Consider the following 26781-nt stretch of genomic DNA (forward strand, 5'->3'; position numbering starts at 1 on the left):
AAGAGGGGTGATAGTGGACACCCTTGTTTCACCCCTGATCTTATGTGAAATGCTTCTAGCTTATACCCTTTACATATAATACTTGCTGATGGCTTTAAATAGATGCTACCTATTATTTTAAGGAAGGCTCCATTTATTCCTATACTTTCTAGTGTTTTTAATAAGAATGGATGATGTATTTTGTCAAAAGCCTTTTCTGCATCTGTTGAGATGATCATGTGGATTCTGCTAGTTTTATTGTTGATATGATCAATTATGCTAATGGTTTTCCTAATATTAAACCATCCTTGCATTCCTGGAATAAATCCTACCTGATCCAAGTGTATTATTCTTGAGATAAGTTGCTGTAGTGTTTTTGCTAATATTTTATTTAAAATTTTTGCATCTATATTCATGAGGGAGATTGGTGTATAATTTTCTTTCTTTGTTTAATCTCTTCCTGATTTAGGTATCAGTACCATATTTGTGTCATAAAAAAGAATTTGGTAGGACTCCTTCTTCACCAATTTTCCCAAATAGTTTGTAGAGCATTGGAATCAATTTTTCTTTAAATGTTTGATAGAATTCATCTGGCCTTGGAAACTTTTTCCTAGGGAGTTGACTGATGGCTTGTTCAATTTCTTTTTCTGAGATGGGGTTATTTAAGTAATTTACTTCCTCTTCAGTTAATCTGGGCAACTTGTATTTTTGTAAATATTCATCCATTTCCCTAAGATTGTCAAATTTATGTGCATACAATTGGGAAAAATAATTCCTAATTATTGTTTTGATTTCCTCTTCATTGGAGGTAGATTCACCCTTCTCATTTTTGGTACTCATAATTTGGTTTTCTTCTTTCATTTCTTTTTATCATATTGACTAATGGTCTATCAATTTTTTTGGTCTTTTCATAAAACCAACTCTTAATTTTATTTATTAATTCAATAGTTTTCTTAATTTCAATTTTGTTAATCTCTCCTTTGGTTTTCAATATTTCTAATTTAGTATTTAATTGGGGATTTTGAATTTGTTCTTTTTCTAGGTTTTTCAATTGCATGCCCAATTCGTTGACTTCCCTTTTCTCTAATTTAATCACGTATGCGCTCAGGGATATCAAACTGCCCCTAAGAACTGCCTTTAAGGCATCCCACAAATTTTGGTATGTTGTCTCGTTATTATCATTCTCTTGAATGAAATTACTGATTGTTTCTATAATTTCTTGTTTGACCCACTCATTCTTTAGGATTGAATTGTTTAATTTCTAATTAATTTTCAGTCTGTCTTTCCATGGCCCTCTATTGCATATAATTTTTATTGCATCATGATCTGAGAAGGATGCATTTAATATTTCTGCCTTCCGGCATAGAATTGTGAGGTTTTTATGCCCTAGAACATGGTCAGTTTTTGAGTATGTGCCATGAACCGCTGAGAAGAAAGTATATTCCTTTTTATCCCCATTCAGTTTTCTCCAGAGATCTATCATACCTATCCTCTCTAAAATCCTGTTCACCTCCTTAACTTCTTTCTTGTTTATTTTGAGGTTGGATTTTTCAAGTTCAGAGAGGGGGAGATTAAGGTCTCCCACTAGTATAGTTTTGCTATCTATTTCTTCCTCTAATTCCCTTACCTTCTCCTCTAGGAATTTGGATGCTATACCACTTGGTGCATATATGTTAAGTAATGATATTGCTTCATTCTCAATGGTGCCTTTTAACAGGATATAGTTTCCCTCCTTATCTCTTTTAATTAGGTCAATTTTTGCTTTTGCTTTATCTGAGATAAGGATTGCTACCCCCGTTTTTTTTTACTTTAGCTGAGGCATGATATATTTTACTCCAACCTTTTACCTTTACCTTGTGTGTATCCCTCTGTTTCAGATGTGTTTCTTGTAAACTGCATATTGTAGGATTATGATTTCTAATCCATTCTGCTATCTGTCTCCATTTTATGGGAGAGTTCATTCCATTCATATTTACAGTTATGATTGTTATCTGTTTTTTTCCCTCCATCCTGTTCCTGCCCCTGTTAATGTTCATATTTTCCCTCCCTTCTCCCTTCCCCCCCTTAATAGTTTTCCTTTTGACCACCACCTCACTCAGTGTTCCCTTATCAGCCCCCCTCCCTTTTCTTCCCCTTTCCCCTTACTTCTTCCCTCCCTAATAACCACTCCCACCCCCCTTTCGTAGCCCTTTCCCCCTCCTGCTTCCTGCAGGATATTGTTATACTTAATGAAGCATGTTATTTCTTCTTTGCACCAAGAGTGATAGGAACAAATCTCATGCGAAGCTCCTCTCCCTCCCCTCTTTCCCTCTAAAATGATATTTTTTGCATTTCTTCTCCATAGAGTCCTATGCTTAACTGGTTGTTATTCCCTCCTTGTACCAGAACCAATGAGGGAAAAGCTGATATGCTTCCCAACTCCCTCCCTTCTTTTCTTCTGCTATACAGTTTTTATGCCTCTATGTGTGGCATAATTTACCCTTTTCCACTTCAACCATTCCCTTTCTTCCATTGCAGTCCCTTTGTAGCCCTTAATAAGATTTTTTTAAATCGTCATTTTGTGTATTTTATACTCATACCCTCTACTTGTCTATAACCAGTTTGCTCTTATTAAATAGCAGGGAGTGTGTGTGTGTGTGTGTGTTTTTCCTTGTTTAACTTTCCAAGTCACTGTTGCATCTCGTAATTGGAGGTTGAATTTTCCATTGACTTCTGGCTTTTTCATCAGGAAGGTATGGAACTCTGTTATATCGTTGAATGACCATCTCTTTGCCTGGAAGAATATGCTCAGTCTCGCTGGGAAGGTGATCCTTGGTTGTAACCCAATCTCTTTTGCCTTCCGGAAAATTGTATTCCACTGCCTCCGATCTTTCAGTGTAGGGGCTGCCAAATCCTGTGCGATCCTCACTGTGTACCCTCGATATTTGAATTGTTTCTTTCTGGCCACTTGAAGTATTTTCTCTTTTATCTGGTAGTTCTGGAGTTTGGCCACAACATTTTAAGGACTTTTCAGTTTGGGATCTCTTTCAGCAGGTGTCCAGTGGATTTTCTCGATTTCTATTTTACCCTCAGGTTCTAGTATCTCAGGGAAGTTTTCCTTAATGATCTCTTGGAGAATGTTGTCCAGGCTCATTTTTTCATCATGATTTTCTGATAGGTCTATGATCCTCAGATTATCTTTCTTGCATCTTTTTTCCAGGTCAGTTATTTTTTCTTTGAGGTATTTTACCTCTTTTTCTAATTTTTCATTCTTGTTGTTTTGTTTGATTAATTCTTGGTTCTTCATCGAATTATTTGTTTCAGTTTGGTTGATTTTAGTTTTTAGCAAATCATTTTCCTTGGTTAATTTTTGAAGCTCCTTTTCCATGTCATACACTTTTCTTTTTAGGGAGATGTTTTCTTCATTATAACGTTTTTCTAATTCTGCAGTTTTGATTTTAAAAGAATTATTCATTTTGTCTTCTATCTCTCTCATTTGGTTTTCATAGTTCCTTTTGAGCTTATCTAGGAGAGCTTTCTGTGCTTGGGACCCATTCCCTGTTGATGTTTCAGCCATGAGTATGGAGTCCACATTGTCTCCCTCCAGAGTCTTTGTGGTCTTCTTTCTACCCATTTTGAGGGAGGACCTTAACCACGCCCTTCCTCTAGGGATCCCAAGCCTTTACTGTAGAGGGTTTTGCCCTGGGGCAATAGTTACTATGTTTTCAGGGGGGGGGGGTTTGGAGCAGGCAGGGTTCACTCTGCCATGCTGGTCCTTGGAGGTCCTGACAGGGGCTTTTTAAAAAATTTCTGGGCTATGGAATGGTAGCCCCAGGAGTGTTTGCTCTCCTGGACAAGAGCCCTGCATTTGGTTCTTACCTTGCTCTTTCCAGTCCCAGCCCTTTGGTGATAGGCCTGGTATTGGCTGCCCTCCCCTTCTTCCCCGCCAGTTGATCAGTCCTCTTCTGGGCCTGCCTCTGGGACCGCTCACCTTCTGGGCCAGGAAGGCACTAGTATTAAGAGGATCTAGGAAAGGTATCTTCCAAAAGTAGAATCTTAACTGAGGCTTGAAGGAAACCAGATGTGGACACGAGGACAGAGAAGCATCCTAGGCATTGGGGAAAACCACTGAAAAGGCAGAGTGGCCCAGTAGAAGGTCAAGGAATGGCCAAGAAGCCATTGTCACTGGATCATGTGGAGTGGCGGTAATGTGTAGGAAGACTGGAAAGGCATGAAGGGACCAGGCTATGAATCACTTCAAAAGATGAACTGAGGATTTTGTATTTGATCTTGGAGGCAACAAGAGGCTACTGTAGTTTGTTGAGTGGGGGAGTGATATGGTAAGACTTGAATTTTAAAAGATCACTTTGATGACTGAGTGTAGGATAACTAGAATGGGGAGAGAATTGAGACAGGGAGACCCCACCAGGAGGCCATTGCAATATCTGGGCATGAGATGATGAGGGCCTGTGACAGGGGTGGCAGCTGTGTTGGAGAAGAGAAGGGGATGCACATGAGAGAAGAAGCAAAGGTAGAAAGGAGAGGACTTGGCACCAGATTAGCTATGCGGAGTCCTTGAGAGTGAGGAGTCAAGGCTGACACCAGGTGAGGAGTCTGCGTAATTGGGAGGATGGCAGTACCCTTTGCATTAACTGGGAAATTCATACAAGGGCAGGGTTTGAAGGGAAACGTGACGAGTTCAGGAATGCTAAATAAAGCTCTGAATGATCCATTATCTGGTGAGAGAAACTAAGGACAACAAAAAGGGTTAGTCTTTTTCTTTGTTTTTAGCTACATTGGGAGAAATAAGGAGAATCAAATAAGAGATAGTACCTTTGATTGTGTTAGTTAAGATGATGATAACTGATGACGGAAGAAGAAATAGCTCCTTAGTTCTTACTTTATTTTTGCTTTCTTTGCGATGTATGCACTGGAAATGAGAAAACAAGAATAACAACTAAGTTATTATAACAATATTGTAATAACAATAAGAACAACTATGAGCTCTTGCTTGATGAGTACAAGTTATCTGGCCCAGGTGAACTACATCCTTGAGTCCTGAAAAACCTGGCAAATGTGATGGCTGTGCCACTGTTAGTGATAGGCAGAAGACCATGGAAGACAAGATTGGAGATGGGCAGATTTTATTCTAGTTTTCCAAAAAGGAATTAGAATAGTCTGCAAACTGTAGGTCAATAAGCTTGACTTTGTTTCCTGGGACAATTCTCAAGGGGATCATTAAAGAGGTGGTTGGCAGACAGCTAGAAAAGGAAGCAGTGATTAAAAGTGGGCAGCATGGCTTCATCAGAACAGGCTTTGCCATTCTACCCTCATTTCCTTTTTTTTGACAGGATCATCAAACTAGTAAATGAGAGGAATGTTATGGATATAATGTACTTGGATTTTTAGCAAAGCTTTCAACAAAACAGATGTTTCATAGTATTCTTATAAAGAAACAGAAGAAAGAAGGAGGAGGAGGAGGGAGTAAGAAGAGAAGAAGAAAAAGAATTATTGCTGATATTTCTATAGTGCCTAATCTGTGCTGACATTTTATAGTTATTGTCTCCCTTGATCCTCACAACTCTGGGAGGCAGGTGCTTTTATTATTTTTTTTTATCAAATGCTTTACTAACTTCTAGTTTATATCATTCATTTCCACAACATTTTGAGTTACAGATTTTCTCCCCATTTTTCCCCTTACCCTCTACTCCAAAATAGCGATCCCACTGGATATCCCCTCCTCCAATCTGCTCTCTCCCATATCTTCTGCCATCCCCCCTCTGACTTTCCAGTAGGGCACAGTGGTTCTCTGTGACCCAGTGCCTGTATATCTTATTTCCCAGTTACATGTAAAATAATATTAATAATAGTTTGTCACTTACCCTTACTGGGAAGATAAGCAATTCAATATAAGATGTACATGTGTACCTATGCAAAACATTTCCATAGTGGATATATTGTAAAAGACTGACTATATTTCCCTCCCTCCGATCCCACCTCCCACTTGTTCTATTCTCTACTTTGATCCTGTCTCTTTTCAAAAGTGGGTGCTTCCAACTTCCCTCCCCCCCAGCCTACCCTCCCTTCCATCATTCCCCCCTCTCCTACCCCCATACTCTCCTGTAGGGTGAGATACCCTATTTAGTGTGTATGTCATTCCCTCCCTAAGCCAAATTCAATGGGAATAAGGTTGACTCATTCCCTTTTGCCTTCCTGTTCTTCCCCTCCATTGTAACCATTTTCCCTTGCCTCTTCTGTATGAGATACTTGCCCCACTCTGTCTCTCCCCATCTCCTCTCATTATATCCCTCTCACCTCTTAATTTCACCTTTTAAGTATCATCCCTTCCTGTTAAATTGGTCCTGTGCCCTCTATCTATGTATATCTGTACATACATATACACACATTCACATATGTATTCATATGCCATATACCCTCCCATATAGACATATTTGCATGTATATATTTATGTATGTATACACACACATTTCTATTCCCTTCAACTATTCTCATACTGAGAAAAGATTCATAAGTTACAATTATTGTTTTTCCATGTAGGGATGTAAATAGTTCAACTTTGGTAAGTTCCTTATGATTTCTTTTCTCTGTTTACCTTCTCAAGCTTCTCTTGCTTCTTGTATCTGAATGTCAAATTTTCTATTCAACTCTGGTTTTTTCATCAAGAATGCTTTAAAGTCCTCTATTCCACTGAATGACCATATTTTCCCCTGAAACAGAATACTCAGTTTTGCTGGGTAGGTGACTCTTGGTTTTAATCCTAGCTCCTTTGCCCTCTGGAATATCATATTCCAAGCCCTTTGATCCTTCAGTGTAGAAGCGGCTAGATCCTGTGTTATCCTGATTGTGTTTCCACAATATTCTAATTGTTTCTTCTTGGCTGCTTGTAATATTTTCTCCTTGATCTGGGAATTCTGGAACCTGGGAGGTGATTGGTGGATTCTTTCAACCTCTGTTTTGCCCTCTGGTTCTAAAACATCAGGGCAGTTTTCCTTGAGAATTTCTTGAAGGATGATTTCTAGGTTCTTTTTTTGATCATGGCTTTCAGGTATTCCAATAATTTTTAAATTATCTCTTCTGGATCTGTTTTCCAGGTCAGTGGTTTTCCCAATGAGATATTTCACATTGCCTTCTATGTTTTTTCAATTGTTTGGATCTGTTTAATAATATCTTGATTTCTCATAAAGTCACTAGCTTCCGTTTGCTCCAGTCTAATTCTGAAGGAGTTATTCTCTTCAGTGAGCTTTTGAAATTCTTTTTCTGTCTGGCAAATTTGGCTTTTTAAGGCATTCTTCTCCTCATTGCCTTTTTGAGCTTCTTTTGCCATTTGAGTTAGTCTATTTTTTAAGGTGTTATTTTCTTCAGTCAGGTTGTTGACTCTCATTTCATAATTTTCTTGCATCGTTCTCATTTCTCTTCCCAATTTTTCCTCCACTACTTTTATTTGGTTTTCAGAATCCTTCTTAAGGTCCTCTATGGCCTGTAATCAGCTCTTGGAAGCTTTTGGTACAGGAGTTCTGACTTCATTGTCTTCTTCCTGTTCTGTGCTTTGATTCTTTTTGTCCCCAAAATAGGAATGCAAAGTTGGGTTGCTCTCTTTACTTTGCTTTCTTTGCCTGCTCATGTTGCCACTGAATTACTTGACTTTTGGGCTTTTTACCACAGTAGGACTCTGCCAACCAGACAGGGGAGCTTCGTACCAAACACTGGAGTTTTCTCAGCTGCCAAAGGTATTAGTGGGTACCCTCTCTGAAGCCTCCACACGCTCTGACAAGCTGGTTGTATACCCCAGGACCTCCACCCTAGACCACAATCCAGATCCAAGCAGGTTAAAGCAAGAGCAATTACCCTTCAGACTGGTCAGTGGGTCCCCCTACAATCTGCAGTCCAGGAGCTGAAGCTGTTGCGTGGCAGCAGCTGTCCTGCCATGGCGCCTCAGTGGCTTCTCTCCCTGGGACCAAAGGCTGACCCGCACTCCCAAACTACTGGATCCCAAAGTCCACATTGCACTGACCTCTCACTTTGTCCTTAACATCTATGGGTTGATAATTCTGGAAACCACCACAGCTGCTGGTGCATCTGGTGGCTGGTCAGACGTGCCCTGAGGCTAAAACCTCTGCTGGCCACTTCCTCCTGGCCTGACAGGCTGTTCTCAGCGGGAGGTTAGCTTCTCTGTGTCATTTTGTGAGTTCTGCAGCTCCAAAGTTTGTTCAGAGTCAGCTTTTACATGAATTGGAGGAGGTGGGAGCCTGAGCCCCAAGGAAGTCCTGTTTCTGCAGGTGCTTTTATTATCCCCATTTTACAGATGGGGAAGCTGAGGTAAACGAAGGTTAAGTGAGCTAACAGTGGTTAAGAGAAAATGGAGAGAAATGTGTTAGACAAAGCATAAGGTTGACATTTGATGATTGGTTGAAGAAAGTAGGAATGTTTAACCTGGGGCAGAGAAGACCCATGGGGTACATGATAGTTGTCCTTTAGGGCTGCCTCAAGCCCTTCTTTGGACTGTCAAGGGGAGTAGTGATTAGATCTGTTCTTTTTGATACCAATGAGCAAGAACCAGGAGTAGTGGCTAGAAGGTGCTGAGACACATATTTAGTTAAGTTTGATGTTGGGGAAAGTCTGCCCCATAGTGGAATGGCCTCCTGCAACAGGAGCCCTAATCCCTCCCCTTAGAGGCTTCCAAGCAAAGGTTGGATGACATCTTGTTGGGTGACTGATGTGAGGGTTCCTTTCATCTATGGGTTGGTCAGATGGCCACTGAGCACCCTTGCAACTCTCACATTCTGTTCTTCTAAAGTGCTCAGTGGAAAGATGGTATTTTCTCTCTGCTTATGTTTGACTACAGCTCTTTTATGGCAAGATTACAAGGTAAATAAATTAGTGTTTCATGGAAAATATTGCCAAAGCTAATTTCTTTTTCCTTTTTTTTTTCATTTCTACTAAATTGTGAAGAAGGTATTGTAAAAAGTGATATTTCCTGAGTTCCCAGAAAATTTTGGAGTCTAGTGTTTTCAGTTTAATTTGGGATAAAATTTACATTACATGGTTTACATAAAAATTTACATACATACATTAATTCATACAGAGCCCATTATAAACCAGAGTATAGAATGTCAGCCCTTTCTAGTGACAGATATATACAGTGTAAAGAGTGCTAACAGGTACCAATATTTTTGAAAATATATTCCTGCTATTTGGGGAAACAGTTATAGCTGATAGCTACCTTGGGTGTTTTCAGAATTTTCAGATTCCTCAATCTTTGGAACAAATTGTGTGGTTATCATTAGTGGGTCAATGAATGAATGAATGGATGAAAAAGCATTAAGTACTTATTATGGGCAAAGGACTGTGCTAAGTACTGGGATACAAATAAAAAGGCAAACACAGTCTCTGCTCTTAGGTAACTCCTGTATTTTAGGTGAGACAATATTACACACACACACAGACATACATATGTATGTATGCATGTGTCTGTACAACACATGTAACACAAGCATAAGTGTGTACATGTGTAACATACATAGTATCTATGTGCATGTACATGTGCATAGCCATATGTGTAGTTTCAGCTGCAAGTCAGATAGAAATGTCCAGTGGGGTGGCAGTGGTCAGGAAGCAGATGCCAGCACACCTTCAAAGTCATTTCCACTGATAAAAACATATCTGTTTCTGACTTTGACCCACTTGACAGTGCCAAGGACTTTCTATATGTTTGGCATCTGAAGTTATTAGGGGTGAGGTGTACTTGGGAGGGGAGTTTAGCTCTTGCAGAAGCAGTTTGTAGGTCTCGTTTTCTTAGGGGCTGCTTAATGAGATGATGATTTCAGGGGCTGGCCCTGCAGTAGGGATGGTGGCCAGGGCTCTTGGGCTCAGGGTCTTGGGTTGCCTCTGTCAGTTTGAAGGGGAGGTGGTGATCAAAGTGGTTTGACTTTGCTGGCACATGCCACATTCTGACTCTCCCTTGGAATGTTCTGCTGTTTCAAGTATAGGTGAAAAGTAGAAAATCCAAATAATAAGGAACTAATTAGCAAAAGAAGAAAATCCAATGAAAAAGCTGCTGTTGTGCAATAATAAACTATTGGTTTACTTTACATACTAATCGTTAAGCATAAAAATAGCAAATTATACTATTTCTAGTTTTTTACTCAAAGAATTATATTCTGTTAAAATTATTATAATTTACAAATTAAAATTTATTTATTTATTTTTTAAGCAATTGGGGTTAAGTAACTTACTCAAGGTTACACAGCCAGTTACTTTTGTGTGGGTACCAAGTATCTGAGGCCGGAACTGATCCTGGGTCTCCTGACGCTGGGGCCGATGCTCTTACTCACTGCGCTGCCTAGCCACCCCTACAAATTAAAAGTTCAATTAATGGTTTCATTGTATAAAAATTCAGTTTATTTGCCTTTTATTTCTTTTTTTTTTTTGCTTTGCTTTTTATTTCTTAGTCATAGTTAAGATCAAATAGTTTAAAGGTTAGATTTTTATTTGGTTCTCAAGTCACTTAACTGATGTTTTATTTCATTTTAATATTCATTAACATTTGTGAGTTTTCTAATATTTTCCTCCCATTTCCCTCAGTAACATTCACAAAGTTAAGCCAGTCTATGTTGTTCAGGGTCTGTAATTATATTTGATTAACACTCACTGTAATTTCTTAGACTAGCCTATTTGAGGAGATCTCGTAGTCACTTTTTAAAAAATAGGTTTTCATGAGTTTTAAATTGACGGTTCAGGAAGCATTATCTATTCTTTCCAAAGCATTTGGCTCTCTCTAACTTCAATATGTGGTTACCCACCCTGACTTTATCTGTCAGTGCAGCTTCCACACCTCATTTAGTCTGCATCATTTGGGGAACTCCCTGACCTCAGATATTTGGTCTACCATTTTCAGATGCCAGGCAGGTGAAAAGAAAATGTTAGCAAGTGGTTGATGGCCTGCAACATGTAGCGACTTTACAATGTCAAGTTGATCACTGTATTGTAGAAAAACAGATTAGAAAGCAAATCCCACATAAATTTGGGATGTAACATTTGAAATCATCTGGAGTAACTGAAAAATAGGCACTTGATTTTTTTTAAAAGGACAGTTAGCTTCCTCATTAACTACGTGGTATTAGAACAGTCATTTACTCGTATTTCATCTTACATTGTAGTTTCTCCGGGTATGGCTGAACAGCAGCTCACTATGTTTTCTGACTGAAAGAAATGATTGTCACTTATATTATAGTGTTTCTTAGTGATGATGCATGTTGCATTTCCTCATTTCGTTGTTACAACTATTTGTTAAATAGGTTGTGCAAATGTGATTAGTCATTTATAGATAAGAAGGCTCAGGTTCATAGAGGGTAAGTGACTTAGGTCTGGTCATACTGTTACTCATTTACTAACCAGGGCTCCAGACTTGAACTCAGGTGCCCTCTACTCTACCAAGTTCTCTGTCACAAACATGTACAACTGGCCAGGGCATCTTGAAGTGATTTATTCCTTTTGCCCTTCCATCCCAGCTATCAGCAGAGTGATATTGGGCATCATCTGTTCTTTCAATGCAGTGGATTCCTCACAACAATCTATAAAGAATGATATTCTGCAGACTCAACTGGTGACTTAATTCCCTTTCCTGGCAATTCTTATACCTAGTTTTTTTTAGTAGATTTTTGTATAAGTAGGACAAGAGCATTGTTATTTCCTAGGGTCTAATTTTAATGCTCCCAGTTGCAATCTAATTACTTATTATGTTTTCTTTTTAAATACTTTTCCTTCTAACCATTTGAAAAGTCACCTTGATTGACTTGAAATTTGCACACGTAAGCTTAAAATGAATGCTATGAAAGCGTTATTTGTATTCTCTTAGAAAAGGATGAGGAAGAAGGGACCCCCTGGAGTAGTAAGAAAGGGGTGATGGAGAGAGAATAAAAAGAGATAGCAGCAGAATACCCAGAGCATTCCTGGCAGATGTCATGGTTATTGACAAAATTTTGAAATTTTGTCAATTTATTGATACTAATGCCAGTGATATTCTGATCAGGGGCGTTGTCACCTAGTCACAGTGTGCGTTTACTAAATTTTTTTGTTTGTTTACTAAATTGTGGTGGTGATTCTAATCATTCATTATCAGTGGACATTGACCAATTTGGAATTTGACATCTTATTTTTGTGTTTATTTATATGCACTAATTGTCCCAGCTAATGCCAGGCAAGCAACTGAAAAACTGAATTGAAAGAACTGTTATTAAAATTGTACTTTACTCCCAGAAAGTACAAATCAACAAGAAATACGATAATACCTTAGAATGTTCAGCATCACAGAAATTATATTAACATTTTTTTTAAGTTATGAGAATTACATTCTGGACAGAGTAATATGAAAAAATGAATTTTTTTCTTTCCTCTCCTTTTGTACTTTTTAATAGCTCCTCACAAATATTACATTGGATTTCGGTATGTCCATCCTTTAACAGAAGAAGCAATTGAAAAGATGGAGGAAGATGGACTTGACAGGGCGATTGCTTTCACACAGTATCCACAGTACAGCTGCTCTACCACAGGTAAGGGCATCTCTTTTAAAACAGGAGACTAAATATTTCCCAGCCAAAATAGTATGATGTACCTGCAAGCCAGAATACTAAAAGCAAGGATAAATCACTTAAGATTTGGATGTAAACGAAAGAGTTCAGGTCAGCCTGTTTGAAATCTCATGGTTCATCTCTCGCTTGAGTTATTGCTTGGACTGCGGTGAATAGAGCGTAGTTAGTGATGCACCTTAGACTGCTTTCTATAATTGTGTGTTGTTTTCTTCTTTGGTTTCCTCACATTTCCAACTCGGTGGGGAGCCAAAGACATAGTTATTTCTGTTTTCAAAGAAAAGATGCCCATGCTTGTCATTGTTTTGGATTGTGAAAGTAGTGCAGCTTCACGTTTCCTAAGCTTTCCATGTTGGGAAATCTCTAATTCATTCATTGTGGGTCACTTTTGTCTCTTACGGAGCCATCACACAGGAGGACAGTGAAAGCTTGCATCTTGCTTCCTTGTCTGGAGGTTATCTGATTGGTTTTCTGCTCTAAAGCTGCTGGGCATAAAAAGTATAAGTTTACCCTCTGCCTTAAATAGACTCTTGCCAAGACTACATTTTAACTGTCTGCAGTGCTTTCTAAACTGTGGGTCGTGACCCTGTGGGGTTGTGAAAAATTTGGCAACAGTCAAAGGTTGCTGAATGCCCAACAATCAAAAATTAATTAAAGATCAAAAGCATAATGAATCCGAGGTGTTTCTGGCAGTGATCTTGCCTATGTGCCATCACACAGCTTCACTGCAGCCTTGGTTCTGAACACACAGCACGTGCACTTTGCATTGCACATGTCCCCAGGATACGTAAGGGATGAATGCTGCCAGAAACTCCAGAAGGGGTCTCTGGTGGAAGAAGTTTAAGAGGTTCTGGCCTCTGAAGAACTAGTCACTCATTTAAAAATACCTGGATCCTCAGAAATAAATGTTAGATGAACAAATGTGTCAAATTTTAGGTTCTTTGGAAAATTTCCAACTACATTTTCTGAATATCTGATGGAATCTTGTTGGTGAATAGGTCAGATTTCATAGAGGAGTAATCTATGCTACATTCATTCACTCAATAAACTACAGATCTGCATTTCTCTAAGAAAATTCAGCATATAGATATCCAAACTTATAAAGCAGGTAAATTTAGGTGCTGGTTATTTAAATAACAAAAGGTTTCCTTTTACAGATTTCCTTTAAATAACTACGTCTTTTAGTGCATGCATAGAAATTAATTTATACTCAGTATTTTTAGAACATTAATCACATGAAGCATGCTGCCTGTGCTTCTAAGGTGTGGGGCACTCAGAAGGTGCATTAATTCTTTTGGGCCACTTGGGTGTTGTTCACCCACAGTATCTTTTAAACGTTCATTGTTGTGGCAGAACCATAATGTCTTAATTCCTAATGTATTGATCACAAGCAGCCCTTTCAGTTATGTCTTCCCCTTCTCACGTAGTTATATCTTGTCCGCTAAATGGTGCTGATCTAAAAGAGCTAATGTAGCTATTCCCTCTTGCTCAGACTAACACACACTTGTACATTTTGTTTGAAGTGTACTTGTGGTGATAACTGCCAGATAATATTTTAGGAGAGAGTGCTCCTGCACTGGGTCTGTTAGTTTAAATTAGGTAATTCTATTCAGTGGCACCCTGCTTTCATGCATTATGCTTGCTTTTTTTGTAGGTTATTTTTCTGGCCTGAGTAAATTTTAATTAAAATATGACACTGCCATGTCTAGCATTTTCAATTGGATGCCTTCCATTTCTTGTAGTTCTTTTATTTAGAATGATCAATAGATTGGTGGTGTGAGACAGCTTAAGGTCACAGCACAAGTATCACATTAGGATTGGGAGAGAGATTCTGAAGTCCTTCAGTCTCATGTGTCTAACCCTTGGCCCCATTGCCTGTTCACTTAGGCTAAGGAAGAATCATTTTAAGGTAGGCCATACAATTTGAGGGTCAGGGGAGGAGCTTCATGTTTTCCAGCACAAATATATGGTACCAACACAGAACAATACACAAACTTCTTATTAGGGTACCTGTACATAAAGATGGACTGGTTTGACTTATTCCAGGCTTCTATGTTTCTTTTTTTTTTCTGCCCTTTTTCTTAGTGAATTGACTATTCACAAATGCCGATGTGCTTTCTCAGAAAGTGCTCTCTATTTTAGGAAAATAACTAAACCTTAACAATGGTATTTTTCACTGGGAGAGACCACAAATGTGAAAGTCTGCTGTAAACAATGAAAGTCTATTGTAACTGAACATTTTTATTAATCTTCATTTCCTTGAAATTTAATTTATGTGTATTTTGAAGTTTTTAAATGATTATAATTATACTAATTTGGTATAGCACTTATAATTACTGACCCTATAAACCTGTTATTTATTCATATGATGAAAAATTTACTAATTGCCTACCTATATGTTTTAGGTAGTAGCTTAAATGCTATTTATCGATACTATAATAAAGTTGGGAAGAAACCAAAGATGAAGTGGAGTACTATTGACAGATGGCCTACCCATCCTCTTTTCATTCAGGTAAAATGGAAGATTGTTAACATTGTTTGGAGCTTTAGTTGCTGGTGTTAACAAAGTTTTTATCTCTGCTTGCTTTGCATGACCTTCTCTTTGAGTTTTAATTCCATCAATTGTTATGTTCTGGGCGTTTTGCCTGTTAGTTTTTTTGTTTTATTATTGGGGACATGCATAGAAATAATGACATGTTTGCCCTTTTATCTTAAAAAACTTAATTAAGTCATAAATAAATTGTGAGCTCCTCCAGAGCAGGGACTCTATTTTGCCTTTCTTTGTTGCTAAGCACAATGCTGGGTACATAAGTAGGTACTTGATAAATGTTCATTAACTGACTTCCTTGTTCAGTAATATACCTGTATTTTCGTTGGTGTGGATCTTCAACATCTTTGAGTACTGTGGCCAAAAAAAGTGTATAAAATCACTGGGCCCTTATGCAAAACATTTTATTATAATGATTTTGCTTCTAAAGGACATACCATGATAAAGCATGTATGTGTTGGTGATTCAGTAGATAGAGAATTCTTTACTAGTTTCCATTCTATGTTACAGATTATACACCTGACAGCAGTGAGACTTATTTAAGCCAGCCTCTTAGAATCCTTTGTGTTAGCATAACTTGCTCGACTTTATTTGCCTATGTTGCTATTGATAATTATTACCAGACACGATGCAAATGTGTTCTACTTTGCTCTGTAAATGGAAGCTATTGCCTGTTGGAAAGCTCACTAGCTTTTGGAAGAATGTCCATTTAGCACATATTTTTAAAGACTTCCTATTTAAAATCCATAACCACTAGATGGTGCTCAGCATCATTGTGAATTCGGGTCAGGATCCTTAGAGAGTGTAATATCCCTTTAGGTCATGTTGTAGGTGATGCAATAGGTTAATATAATAACACTTCATCTCTAGAAACTCCAGCTTGATGACCATTTTAAGAAGTGAAATAAAAGGAATGAGATTGATTTTAGTCACAAGGACGGTTTTATATACCTGATTTCCCGACTATGTGTAGAGGGTTCTGTTGTGTTTAGCTTGAACACGAACACGAACACGAACCCTGACTGTCTGTCTCTTCTGCCTTTGCTCTGGAGAGGTTTGTGATTTTGCAAGTAGGGGCGTTTCAAGTTAAGACAGACATGTGGTAGTAGAGCTGAAAAGAGGGATCTGTGCAGCATCTGCCTGCCCTCACTCATCTAGTGAGTAATTAGGTTTGCATTAAAATTCAGCTCTTTGAAAAGGGGGGAAGTAAAAAGATGGAAAGGTCTCTTGACTGAGGAAGTCTCTGTTCATAAAATGAAAGGGAGTTTCAGAGGCATTTGGCTGCCCTACTCCTCAGTGTCATTGAAGACTAGGGGTAGCATTTGTCTTTCTTTGTGGATTTCTTTCTTTTTGGATTGCACATATAGAAAATGCTGCCACTGGAATTTTTTAGGTGATTGGAATGGCACTTGTATTTTTCTGTTTCTTTTTAACTTTGAGCCTGGCATAGACAATCTTAAACCATGATAATGTTGTATTTACATCACTTGCTATTCCATAAATGGTGTAAAGGAGATGATTTTGACATTCTAGTTCATAATAGATTTCATTTTTAGTATTAAGGATCATTCAGCAGAAAAGAAAAAGTAAAACAAAATCCAGCAAGCTGAATGAAATAACAGACTTAATGATAACATAAGCCAGAAAAAAAGTAAAAACCTGTTTTCTTGTTTTGTATATACCTAATTGGTTTTTACCCCAAAAATAACAAAATAAAATAATAATTTTACCTATATGTATATACATATGTATGCACATATGTGTGTGTGTGATATATACACATACACTGGCTTAATCTGATGGAGCCAATAATATTGATGCCATTTCTCAGCTCCCAAATAGAATTTGCAGAGGACTTTCTCCCTAACCCTCTGGCCACAGATATGGCTTATGTGGGCTGCCTGAGCTCTAAATACTGTGAAGGGGTTTTCTGTTTTACTGCCTGTGGCAGGTTCTGCCTTGTGATGCAAGTTTTTTAAGGAGGCACTTAATGAGCATTGAAAAGGGAGCATTAATTCTTCCAGCCTTTTGGGACATTTTTACATTGAAGCTGTAATTTACCTAATGGTGCTCAGAGGTTCTGGAAAGGGGGCTACACACCTCAGTATATATTTGGGAGTTTAACTCATGGAACATCGAACCGTGAACAGGTACATAGACTACAACAATGCACACTGTTTTGGTAAATTGGCCTTCCAACTTAAAAGATGGAACAAATAAATGATAAAAGTAAAGAAGGAAGTTGTACTTTCTTATTGAAAATTGGAATGAACACAGCTTTGTACTTGAAGTCAGGAGGCTGATACTTATTAATGACCTTGTATAAGTTGGCAGATTTCTATGCATCGTTTTCCTCTGATGTTTGTGATGGGATCAACACTAACTTCTTATAAGGAGACTGACTTTGGCCTTGAAAGATGTCATAAAAATAGAACAGCATTTTCATGCTTTTTCCTACTCTTATTTCCATCTAATGTATTTTAGTTTAATGTGATGTGCCTGAAAGCCAAACAAAGGAAGTTTTAGAAAGACCTGGTAAGCTATTTTCCTGCTAACTGAGCAAATGAGAGATCTTAAAACAACTTCTCTTCCCCATATGTGTTTCCTCTCCATCTGGAAGTGTGCCCTGTGCCTCCCGAGGGGAAGCAGACACAGAACGTACATTTTCAGTGAGCCATTAGTGAGCTTTAGAAGTTTCCCATCAAATTCCCCAGGCCCCTAAAACCGTTGTTAGCTGTTTTGATGATGAACTAAAGGAGAAAAGATGGTACCTTTGGCTGCCAAAAAGTACCTTTTTTTGGTTTAGTGTCACCCTGATTACATTTTGGTATAACTGTTTGCTTCACTTCTGCTGGCTTTCTTACATCTTTCTTTTTCCCTCTGTATTTACACAGTGCTTTGTAGACCACGTACAGAAAGAACTGGACCTGTTTCCTCCAGAGAAGAGAGGAGACGTGGTCATTCTTTTCTCTGCTCACTCACTGCCAATGTCTGTAAGTCATAAAAAGAATATGTGTAAAATCAAGGAGAAGTTTATACATAATATTGCCTCCTTTTTGTGGTTAGTGATTGTTACCTGCATTTTATAAACTTATATGATCAGCTTGCCCTTAATAGCTCCTATGTTTACGGGCAAAGGATGATATTGAAAACAGTCTTATCTGTCAGAGCGAAAATAAATTCTTTTTCACTGTCAATAACCAGATTTGTCAATGTACATCTTCCATGACTAGGGATATTCTTAATATGTAGTCATAGATAATAAAAGCACCATCCTTTGGAAATGAGAAGCATAGATCAAGGAGACTGGGAAAAAGGAAGAGGCTCCATTTCCCTTTGACCCTTTGTTGAGAGGCAGTTGAGCTTCAGGTTAGAATGCTGAGACTGGCAGAGCTGAATGGGGCGGCCAGACCTGAGCCCTTGGATTACTCCTCCTTCACTCTCAGAAGATTTGTTTCAGAAGGAGCTGTTTGTTATTCACAGAGCCCTTAGCAGCCTTCCTTTTAAAGTCACCTCTTTCCTATAATTTTCATCTCGCATGTGGTAACTAGTGGATTCTTTGCTTATCAGGACATCTCTTCTGCTTAAAAAGCAGGAGCTTCTGATTCCAGAGATTCCAGTATTCATATAGTGGACTTTGAACTCTTTGTGAAATAGAATAATTAAGGTAGTCAGACAATATGAAATATCTGTGACAAGCAAATGGTATGCTGTTAAAGCCTCGTTTTTGGAAAGAAGACCTGACACAGAGATTAGCTAACACAAATTCCATTATCTCCCATGTGTGGCTGTAGTTTGCTCTTCTTACCTGGGAATGTCATATATTATCTATCAGTTTCTCCCTAAAGGGAGAAGAAAACCCCCCAAACCTTTAAAGCATACATGTACTTTAACATGACCTCTGACCTTAATGAAGTTAGGTTAACGTTTAAAAAAAAGATAGTAACAAACAGGCAGGAGGCTGGGTATGCAAGAGCTTTTAATAAGAATGAATTGTTAGGGGGCGGCTAGGTGGCATAGTGAATAGAGCACTGGCCCTGGAGTCAGGAGGACCTGGGTTCAAGTCCGGCCTCAGACACTTAGCACACACACAAAAACTAGCCGTGTGACCTTGGGCAGGTCGCTTAACCCCAATTGACCTCCCCCCAAAAAAAAAGAACGAATTGTTAGCAGGTAACTGTGGCACCTTAAAGACCATGTCACCCAACCTCCTCATTTTATAGATGAGAAGATGGAGGCCAACACAGGCCAGGGGACTTGCCCTAGGTCACACAGGTAGAGTCAGGATTTAAATCTAGGTTTTCTGATTCCAAATCCAGTACTCCCCTGCTCCTCTTTAACTAATTGTATGTAAAGATAGAGTTCTGATCCTTAGTGTCATGTCATTTTTATTGAAGTGGCAGCAAAATAGAAAGAATATTAGATTGGGAATTGGAAGCCCTAGGTTCTCTGCCATTAACTAGATGACCTTGGACAAGTCACTTCATTTTTTTGGAGCTCAAAAGAGTTTCCTCTTTTTGTAGAATGAGGGGGTTGGATTAGATATTCTCTAAGGTTACTTCCATATCTGTGCATCTTAGATGTTTCTAGCTCTGGAAAGAATCATTACCTTCATTTTGGTAAGAGGAAATGGCTAGAATGTATTTTTATGGGCTGACAAGACTCTTATTGGGATGATGAATTTTTAAAAATCTGTTGATACGCACTAAAGGTCCTTTTTCAGTGCCTGTTTTACTTCTTAGCAAATGTTTATGTTTGATGTTTCTTCTTTTCTTTTCACACGTAATAGTATTGTTTTTCCAATTACATTTAAAATAATTTTCGGGGCGGCCAGGTGGCTCAGCGAGTGGGAGCACCAGCTCCAGTGTCGGGATTACCTGGGGATCAGATCCGGGCTCAGACACTTAGCACCCACCCAGAAACACCTGGCCGTGTAACCTTGAGCAAGTTACTTAACCCCTTGCTTAGGGGTGGCCAGGTGACTCAGCAAGTAAGAGCACCGGCCCCAGTGTCGGGATGACCTGGAGATCGAATCCGGGCTCAGATACTCAGCACCACACCCAGAAATAACTGGCCGTGTAACCTTGAGCAAGTTACTTAACCCTGATTGCTTAAAAAATAATGAAAAATAAATTAAAAAAAAAAAAGATAATTTTCAGCATTCCTTTCTGTAAGATTTTGAGTTCCAAATTTTCCTCCTTCCCTCCCTTCTCTTGCCTCTTCCCAAGACAGCAAGCAATCTGATATTAGTAACAATGTACAATTGTGTTAAATATATTTCCACATTAGTCATGTTGTGAAAGAAGAATCAGAACAAAAAAGGAAAACCATGAGAAAGAAAAAACAAAAAAACCAACAAAAAAATGAAAATAGTCTGCTTTGCTCTGCATTCAGACTCCATAATTCCTTCTCTGGATGTGGATGGCATTTCCCGTCATGAGTCTTTCGCAGTTGTCGTAGATTATTGCTGCATTACTGAGAAGAGCTGAGCCTATCAAAGTCAGTCATCACACAGTGTTGCTGTGACTGTGTACAAAGTTCTCCTGGTTCTGCTCACTTTATGTTTGATTCTTAGACAAAGGAAAAAATTGCCTGCCTTTCATTTTTAAAATGGTCAGTAGGCACTGGAAGGAGAAGAGGCCTTTTCTTTGACATCTTGACCTGGTAAATATGGCATTACAGAAAATACGGTATAATGAGTTCAGAAAGAATAAAACTACTGAATGGTAAAGGAGAAGCCTGCAGGCAGAAGATGTTGAGGTCCATGTCACCAGTTCAGAATTGAGCATTCTGTGCTAAAAGTGTGCACAAGGAAGCCTAAAAGATGGCATATTTTCCATTTCAAAAGTATGATAAGCCCCTCCACCCCGTGGTTGTTTTTCTGCTGCCAGATTTGTTTTGGGGGCAGAGGGCAGGGGGGCTGGGCACAGGGGGGGGCTGGGCACAGTGACTTCTTGTGGGTTTTTACTGCCACCTGCCGGTCATCGGCGAGGAACCCTGTGCTCCTTTGCTCTGACAGGGAGGGCAAGTGGGACTGTGGAGAGAAGCTCCTCATGGCAGAGCCCATTTACAACAATGACCAGCATGTTTAGGAGCTCATTCTGTCTTTTGTAGGTGGAGGAGTGAGGATAGTGCACAAGAACCCCGAACTTAAACTTCTACCGTAGGGCCACAGGTTCCCAGCTCTCTTTTTTCCCCAATTAATATGTTAGGTCTTCAATTCGTAATTTAAAAAGCCAAACAAACAACCCCTGAATGATGTTAGATTTTCCCTCTTCTTACATTCATGCTTCATCTCCTTCTATTTCCCTAAGGGGGTAAGCATATTGGGGGCAGGGAGGATTGCTGGCTGGGGAAAGCAAGTTAATGGAAGTGAAACGTCAAAACCTGGTGAAGTCACTGGATGCAACAACCCTAAGGAGAAGGAGAGACAGCGAGGATATCGGCCTAGTGATCTCTTATTTACCTGTTCACAGGCTTCCTGTGGCTTTCTGGGTAGCTTTGATATTTCTGAATTCTACAAAATGGTCTGTTGGTATGAAACCATCACTGAAGCAGTTAAAAGGAAACTCAAATTGAACATTTCCAAAGATGTATAACAAACTTTGTCAGCCAGCAATATTTCTTGAACACCTGTTGTGTAAAGGGTTAAAGCATAATTCTAAGATAGTCCTTGTTCTTAAGTTCATAATCTAGCTCTTTTTCTGTTGCATCATCTTTCATTCACCTTGTTCCTATCAGCTCTAAGCCTTTTTCTGTACTGCCATAAGTAAATTAGTACCTTAATTCTCATGTAATAATATACCTCTCTTCCTTCAGGTCCCTTCTTATATCACATGATTCCAAAAGATATTTGATGGACACTCACACTTCTATACCAAATTGACCTTTTCCATCCGTCTTTTCTATGGCATACTTTTTTTTGCATATGCAATGAATGCATTTGGTAATAATTCTGATAACAGTAGAATCTTGATTATTAAGACCTTTCTGTAATTTTAAAGGAAAGAAACCAAATCCAGTTTTTCCTTAATTGTACTTTGGAGGTCACCCATGAACATCTTGCTTGACTGTTCTTCATATTATTGGTGCCTGAGAGCATAATATTTCTTAACCACAGGTAGTCAATCGAGGTGACCCTTACCCTCAAGAGGTAGGAGCCACAGTCCAAAGAGTGATGGAGAAGCTGGGGTACTCCAACCCTTATAGACTTGTCTGGCAATCCAAGGTATGTGTCAGAACCAGTAACTTAAGAGTGTAATCTTCTCTAGTGTTTTCACATTTTTAGTTCATCAACCTTTAGAGAAAGTCAATTCTCTAATCAAGTGCTAAAAATATCGATCATGACACATATATCAGCGTGTTTATAGGCTTGATCATTTTGAAATCAGATACTCACCATGGAAACACAAATAACTGTGGAGGTGACTAAGAGGGAGAAGAAAAGAAAGTGAACTAAAAACAATGTGGTTGTTGATTTAAAGGAATTTATTACTGTAGCAAAACTTCGATTCAACAAACATTTACTAAATACTTATTATAGGAAAGGTAGTGTACGAGATTCTTGGAAAAAAAATGGTCTCTGCCCTCAGGGAGCTTACATTTTATTGGCTGTATGAATAGGATGTATGCAGGAAATAAATATGATTTGAGGAAAAATGAATGAATAAGCCAATGGGAAGGTATTTGTTAAATACTTACTATGTGCCAAGCACGGATCTAAGCACTGCAGACACAAATAGAAAGTGAGACGGTGCCTGCTCTCAAGAAGCTCGTGTTCTGGTTGGGGGGAGGTAGTACATGGAGGAAAAACAGTGTGAAGAAATGGTGAGAGCATAGGCTCCTCAGTTTAGGGCTGAAAGAGGCCCTGGGGCCATCTAGTCTGGTCTTCCTGATAGATGCTGGTACCACAGTGCCTGAGAGTTCTGGTCTAGATTCAGGAAGACCAGAATTCACACGTAGCCTTCGACACTTACTGGAGGGGTGACCTTGGGTGAGTAACCTTTCTCTGTCTCTTTAAAATTGGAATAATGATAATGTCTCCTTCACAGAGATGTTGTGAGGAAAGCCCTGGTACGTAGTAAGCACTTGATAAATGTTTGTTGCCATCCCCTTATTGCTTCACACACGTAGGAAGCGTCAGATGTGGCATTTGAGCCCCAGTACTCTGATTCCCGGTGTTTCCAGGAAGGAGGTTTTCTTTGGGCTGAATCTTGAAGGATGACAAGGATTTTGAGATGAGGAGGGAGAGCAGAGAGGGACAAGGACAGCTTTTTCAAACGTGTGGAGGTGAGAGGAGGCACATTAAGCTCAGGTAACAGCTCGTCGTTCAGTTTAGGTTCTATTACCATTTTGTTCTTATTTTTGTATTCCTAACCTTTAACACGGTGCCTTGAATTTGGTGAGGGCTAATTAATGGCACAAGGCTTGTTGAATTGAATTTTCATACAAAAACACAACAAATCCTTGAATTAACAGCACCCCCTACCATTTTTAGTTCATCACTTTCTTGTTTTCACCTCCTTCCTCTGCCTTCAGTGTTGCCATCTGTGCCTCCATGGCTAAGTATTCAGATTTCAAAACGAATGGTTCAGTGTAAGTCACATCAGAGTGTATTTATGTTGTCACTAATGTTTCATTTTCATAGGTTGGTCCAATACCATGGTTGGGTCCACAGACAGATGAAGCTATCAGAGGACTTTGTGAAAGGGGCAGAAAGAACATCCTTTTAGTTCCAATAGCATTTACCAGTGATCATATTGAAACCTTGTATGAACTAGATATTGAGTATGCTCAGAAATTAGCAAACGAGGTAAGCTTCCTGTTAACTTTCTTCACTAACGAGCATTGCTGTGTATATCTGTATTTCTGATGTTTTAAGTGTGAGTATGCATTTGTTCATATTAAAAAAAGATTGGGGCGTCTAGGTGGCACAGCGAATAGAGCACCGGCCCTGGAGTCAGGAGGACCTGAGTTCAAATGCGGGCTCAGACACTTGACATACTAGCCGTGTGACTTTGGGCAAGTCACTTAACCCCAGTTGCTCTCCAATGGAAAAAAAAAAGAAAAGCACATAAAAAAAGATCACTGTCTTCAGAGGCTTGAATGATTTTTGTGTAGAAGATAGAGTGAGCTTATTTTTCTTGATTCCTAGGAGACAGGCTCTACTGGGAGGAAAAAAATAATGTCATAATAACTAGAGGTGTTAAAAAAATGAAATGAACTGTTTCACTAGATAGGGGGTTCCGTTTTATGGAAAGTGTTCAGGCAGGAGTGCTGTGACCTCGTTAGTGACATTTTAGAGGGAATTCATGATTTAGTTTGTCGTTGTCGTTTGATTGTTTTTAGTCCTGTCTGTAACTTTGTGGCCCCTTTGGAGTTTTCTTGGCAGAGATACTGGAGTGGCTTGCCATTTCCTTCTCCAGCACATTTTAGAAATAAAGGAACTGATGTAAACAGGGTTAAGTGACTTGCCCAGGGTCACACAGCTAAGTAAGTGTCAGATTTGAACTCAGGAAGATGAGTCTCCCTGAGTCCAGGTCCTGAACTCTATCTACTGCAGTACCTAGCTACCCTGATACTAGCCCACAAAAACGACCCATGTTTCAGTCAGGGATTGTCAAACTGGGTGAACTCTAGTGATCCCTAGAGACTCCTTCCAAGTCTAAGATGAGATGATTCTATGATTCTATCTGAATCCTTACCATTTCAGAATTTATTTATTTATTTTATATAAATAGATACATATTTATAGAAATATAAAGATATATAATATAATGAATATTAATATTTATTTATTTATTTAAAATAGTGATTTTAACTAGGATTGAGTTGATATCTCTCAAGAAGATATCTATTCTTCATGAAGCCCTTTCTTCATATAGTAATTTCATAGTGTAAAAATTATTGAAGGGGGAAATGCTTTAAAATCATTAATAATACTTTAAAATATAATTTGAAATCATATTAGCAAATGAAAAACATTCTTACTCATTAAAGCAGGTGACTTAATGATAACTATTGGACAACACCTTTTAGCTTAGTTTGAATAATCTATATATTATATGAAAACTGCACTGTTTTTAGAAAGTCAGTACTTTAGACTTTTCATTAATCTTTTCAGGCATCTTTCCATTAATCCGAGTTAGTGAGGTTTTATTGTGCTATAATTCCTTTTCTTCCTTGATGCTGTCATTTAATTTGGGACTTTTATAAAAATTTATTTTTATATTAGGTGTTACAAAGCATATGACTTTTAAAATTTTCTATGGTTTTTTATAAGTGTGGGACTAAACATAGAATCATGTCCCTAGTAATTTTCTTGACCTCTTTTATGTACTGACTTAATTAGCTATTTGCCACTGTGTTGTGATCAATCTGATTATTGAAATAACAAATACCATCATTAGCATCGTGTAATGTAAGATGGATGTGAATGTCAGTCACTATGGAGAAAAACTATAGTTCAACTGCGTTATGGGTTGAATAAGCTTTTGTGGGCTAGTTGGAGAAAACTAACCGCCATTTATAACATTGAGCCTATGGGAAAATGCATTCTACATTTATGGAGAGAGGGGCATATAGCAGTGGGAACGCACGGCACAGCCCTCCCACCACTGTGGCCAGGGAGAGGGGAACACAGCAGTTCAGGTAATGCTTCTTACTCTCAAGGACTTCCACACGGGAAGCCAGCCCCTGATGTGGCGCCATGGGACAGCTACTTACGTGTACAGAACATTCACATACTGGAGAGCGCTACGACTGTTTGTCACCAGCTCTGTTAGAAGGCTTTGTAGGAAGGCTGTAAGGAGCCAAAATGAGGCCTGTAGAAAATTTTTCGTGTTTAACCTTATTATCCCTGTTACTAATGCACTTTATACCAAGAATTTGTTAGGGAATTTTTTTTTTTTCAAAATTGAGTAATATTTCACGTCCATCTTACATTGATATTTATTATTTCAGTAATCGGATTTTCACATAAGTGGCAAATGGAATTAAATCAGTACATAAAAGGGAACAAAGAAACCATCTCACCACCATTTATAACATTGTTTATATGGTGATAGGTGTTCACAGTTTCAAGCAAGTGAAAAATGAACTTTTAAGAACGTAATCTCTCTCTAAATTGAGGACTATCTGTAGCATTGACTGATGTGAGTTTTAGCAGTTTCCCCCAACCCCACCCCATTGATGCTAGAACTGATTAATGGTGATAGAAAGGAAGGTAGCCAGAGGAAGAAAAAAGAGATTCAGGTGGCCTAGATCTTTTACAAATTGGATAATTAACTTACAAATAGACAACATTCACTGTGCTATTGTTTTGAGGTTAGATCAATCAAATTTATCAAATCTTATTTAAGATTTATTCTTAATTACTCAAGAATATGTACACAGAAAAACTCACTCAACTCTGAATTGTATTAGGTTTAGATCTAGAAAAACACTTGCTATTTAATTAGTAAATTTGCTTTTTCTTTCTGATATGTTAGAGGAAAAAAGACTTCATTATAAATTGGTTATACTCAGTTTTATGATAATATCTATAATTACTCTTAGCCAAAAGTACATTGTGTTTCTGTTTGTTATTATTGTGATACAGAAATGGGTAATCTGGAATTAATATGAAACAGGTTAATATGAAAGAAACATATCGTGGGTCTATCATCACTG

The 26781-nt window shown here is 38.5% G+C and overlaps 1 protein-coding gene across 3 annotated transcripts in view; it reads left to right on the forward strand.

Moving 5' to 3' along the window:
* The window catches only part of LOC138171934 (ferrochelatase, mitochondrial), a 57390-nt gene that overhangs the window by 23862 nt on the left and 6747 nt on the right, over nt 1-26781 (forward strand). For all 3 annotated transcript variants that reach the window (XM_069101491.1, XM_069101503.1, XM_069101495.1), the window contains exons 5-9: nt 12393-12527; nt 14969-15075; nt 18006-18104; nt 22232-22339; nt 23759-23923. In XM_069101491.1, the coding sequence (XP_068957592.1) occupies nt 12393-12527; nt 14969-15075; nt 18006-18104; nt 22232-22339; nt 23759-23923 (614 nt within the window). The remainder of the gene's footprint in view (nt 1-12392; nt 12528-14968; nt 15076-18005; nt 18105-22231; nt 22340-23758; nt 23924-26781) is intronic.

This window comes from Petaurus breviceps, unplaced genomic scaffold (assembly GCF_028583685.1).
Source record: "Petaurus breviceps papuanus isolate PSGF00001 unplaced genomic scaffold, PetGlider_PUasm1.0 128, whole genome shotgun sequence".
Classification (NCBI taxonomy): Eukaryota; Metazoa; Chordata; class Mammalia; order Diprotodontia; family Petauridae; genus Petaurus; species Petaurus breviceps.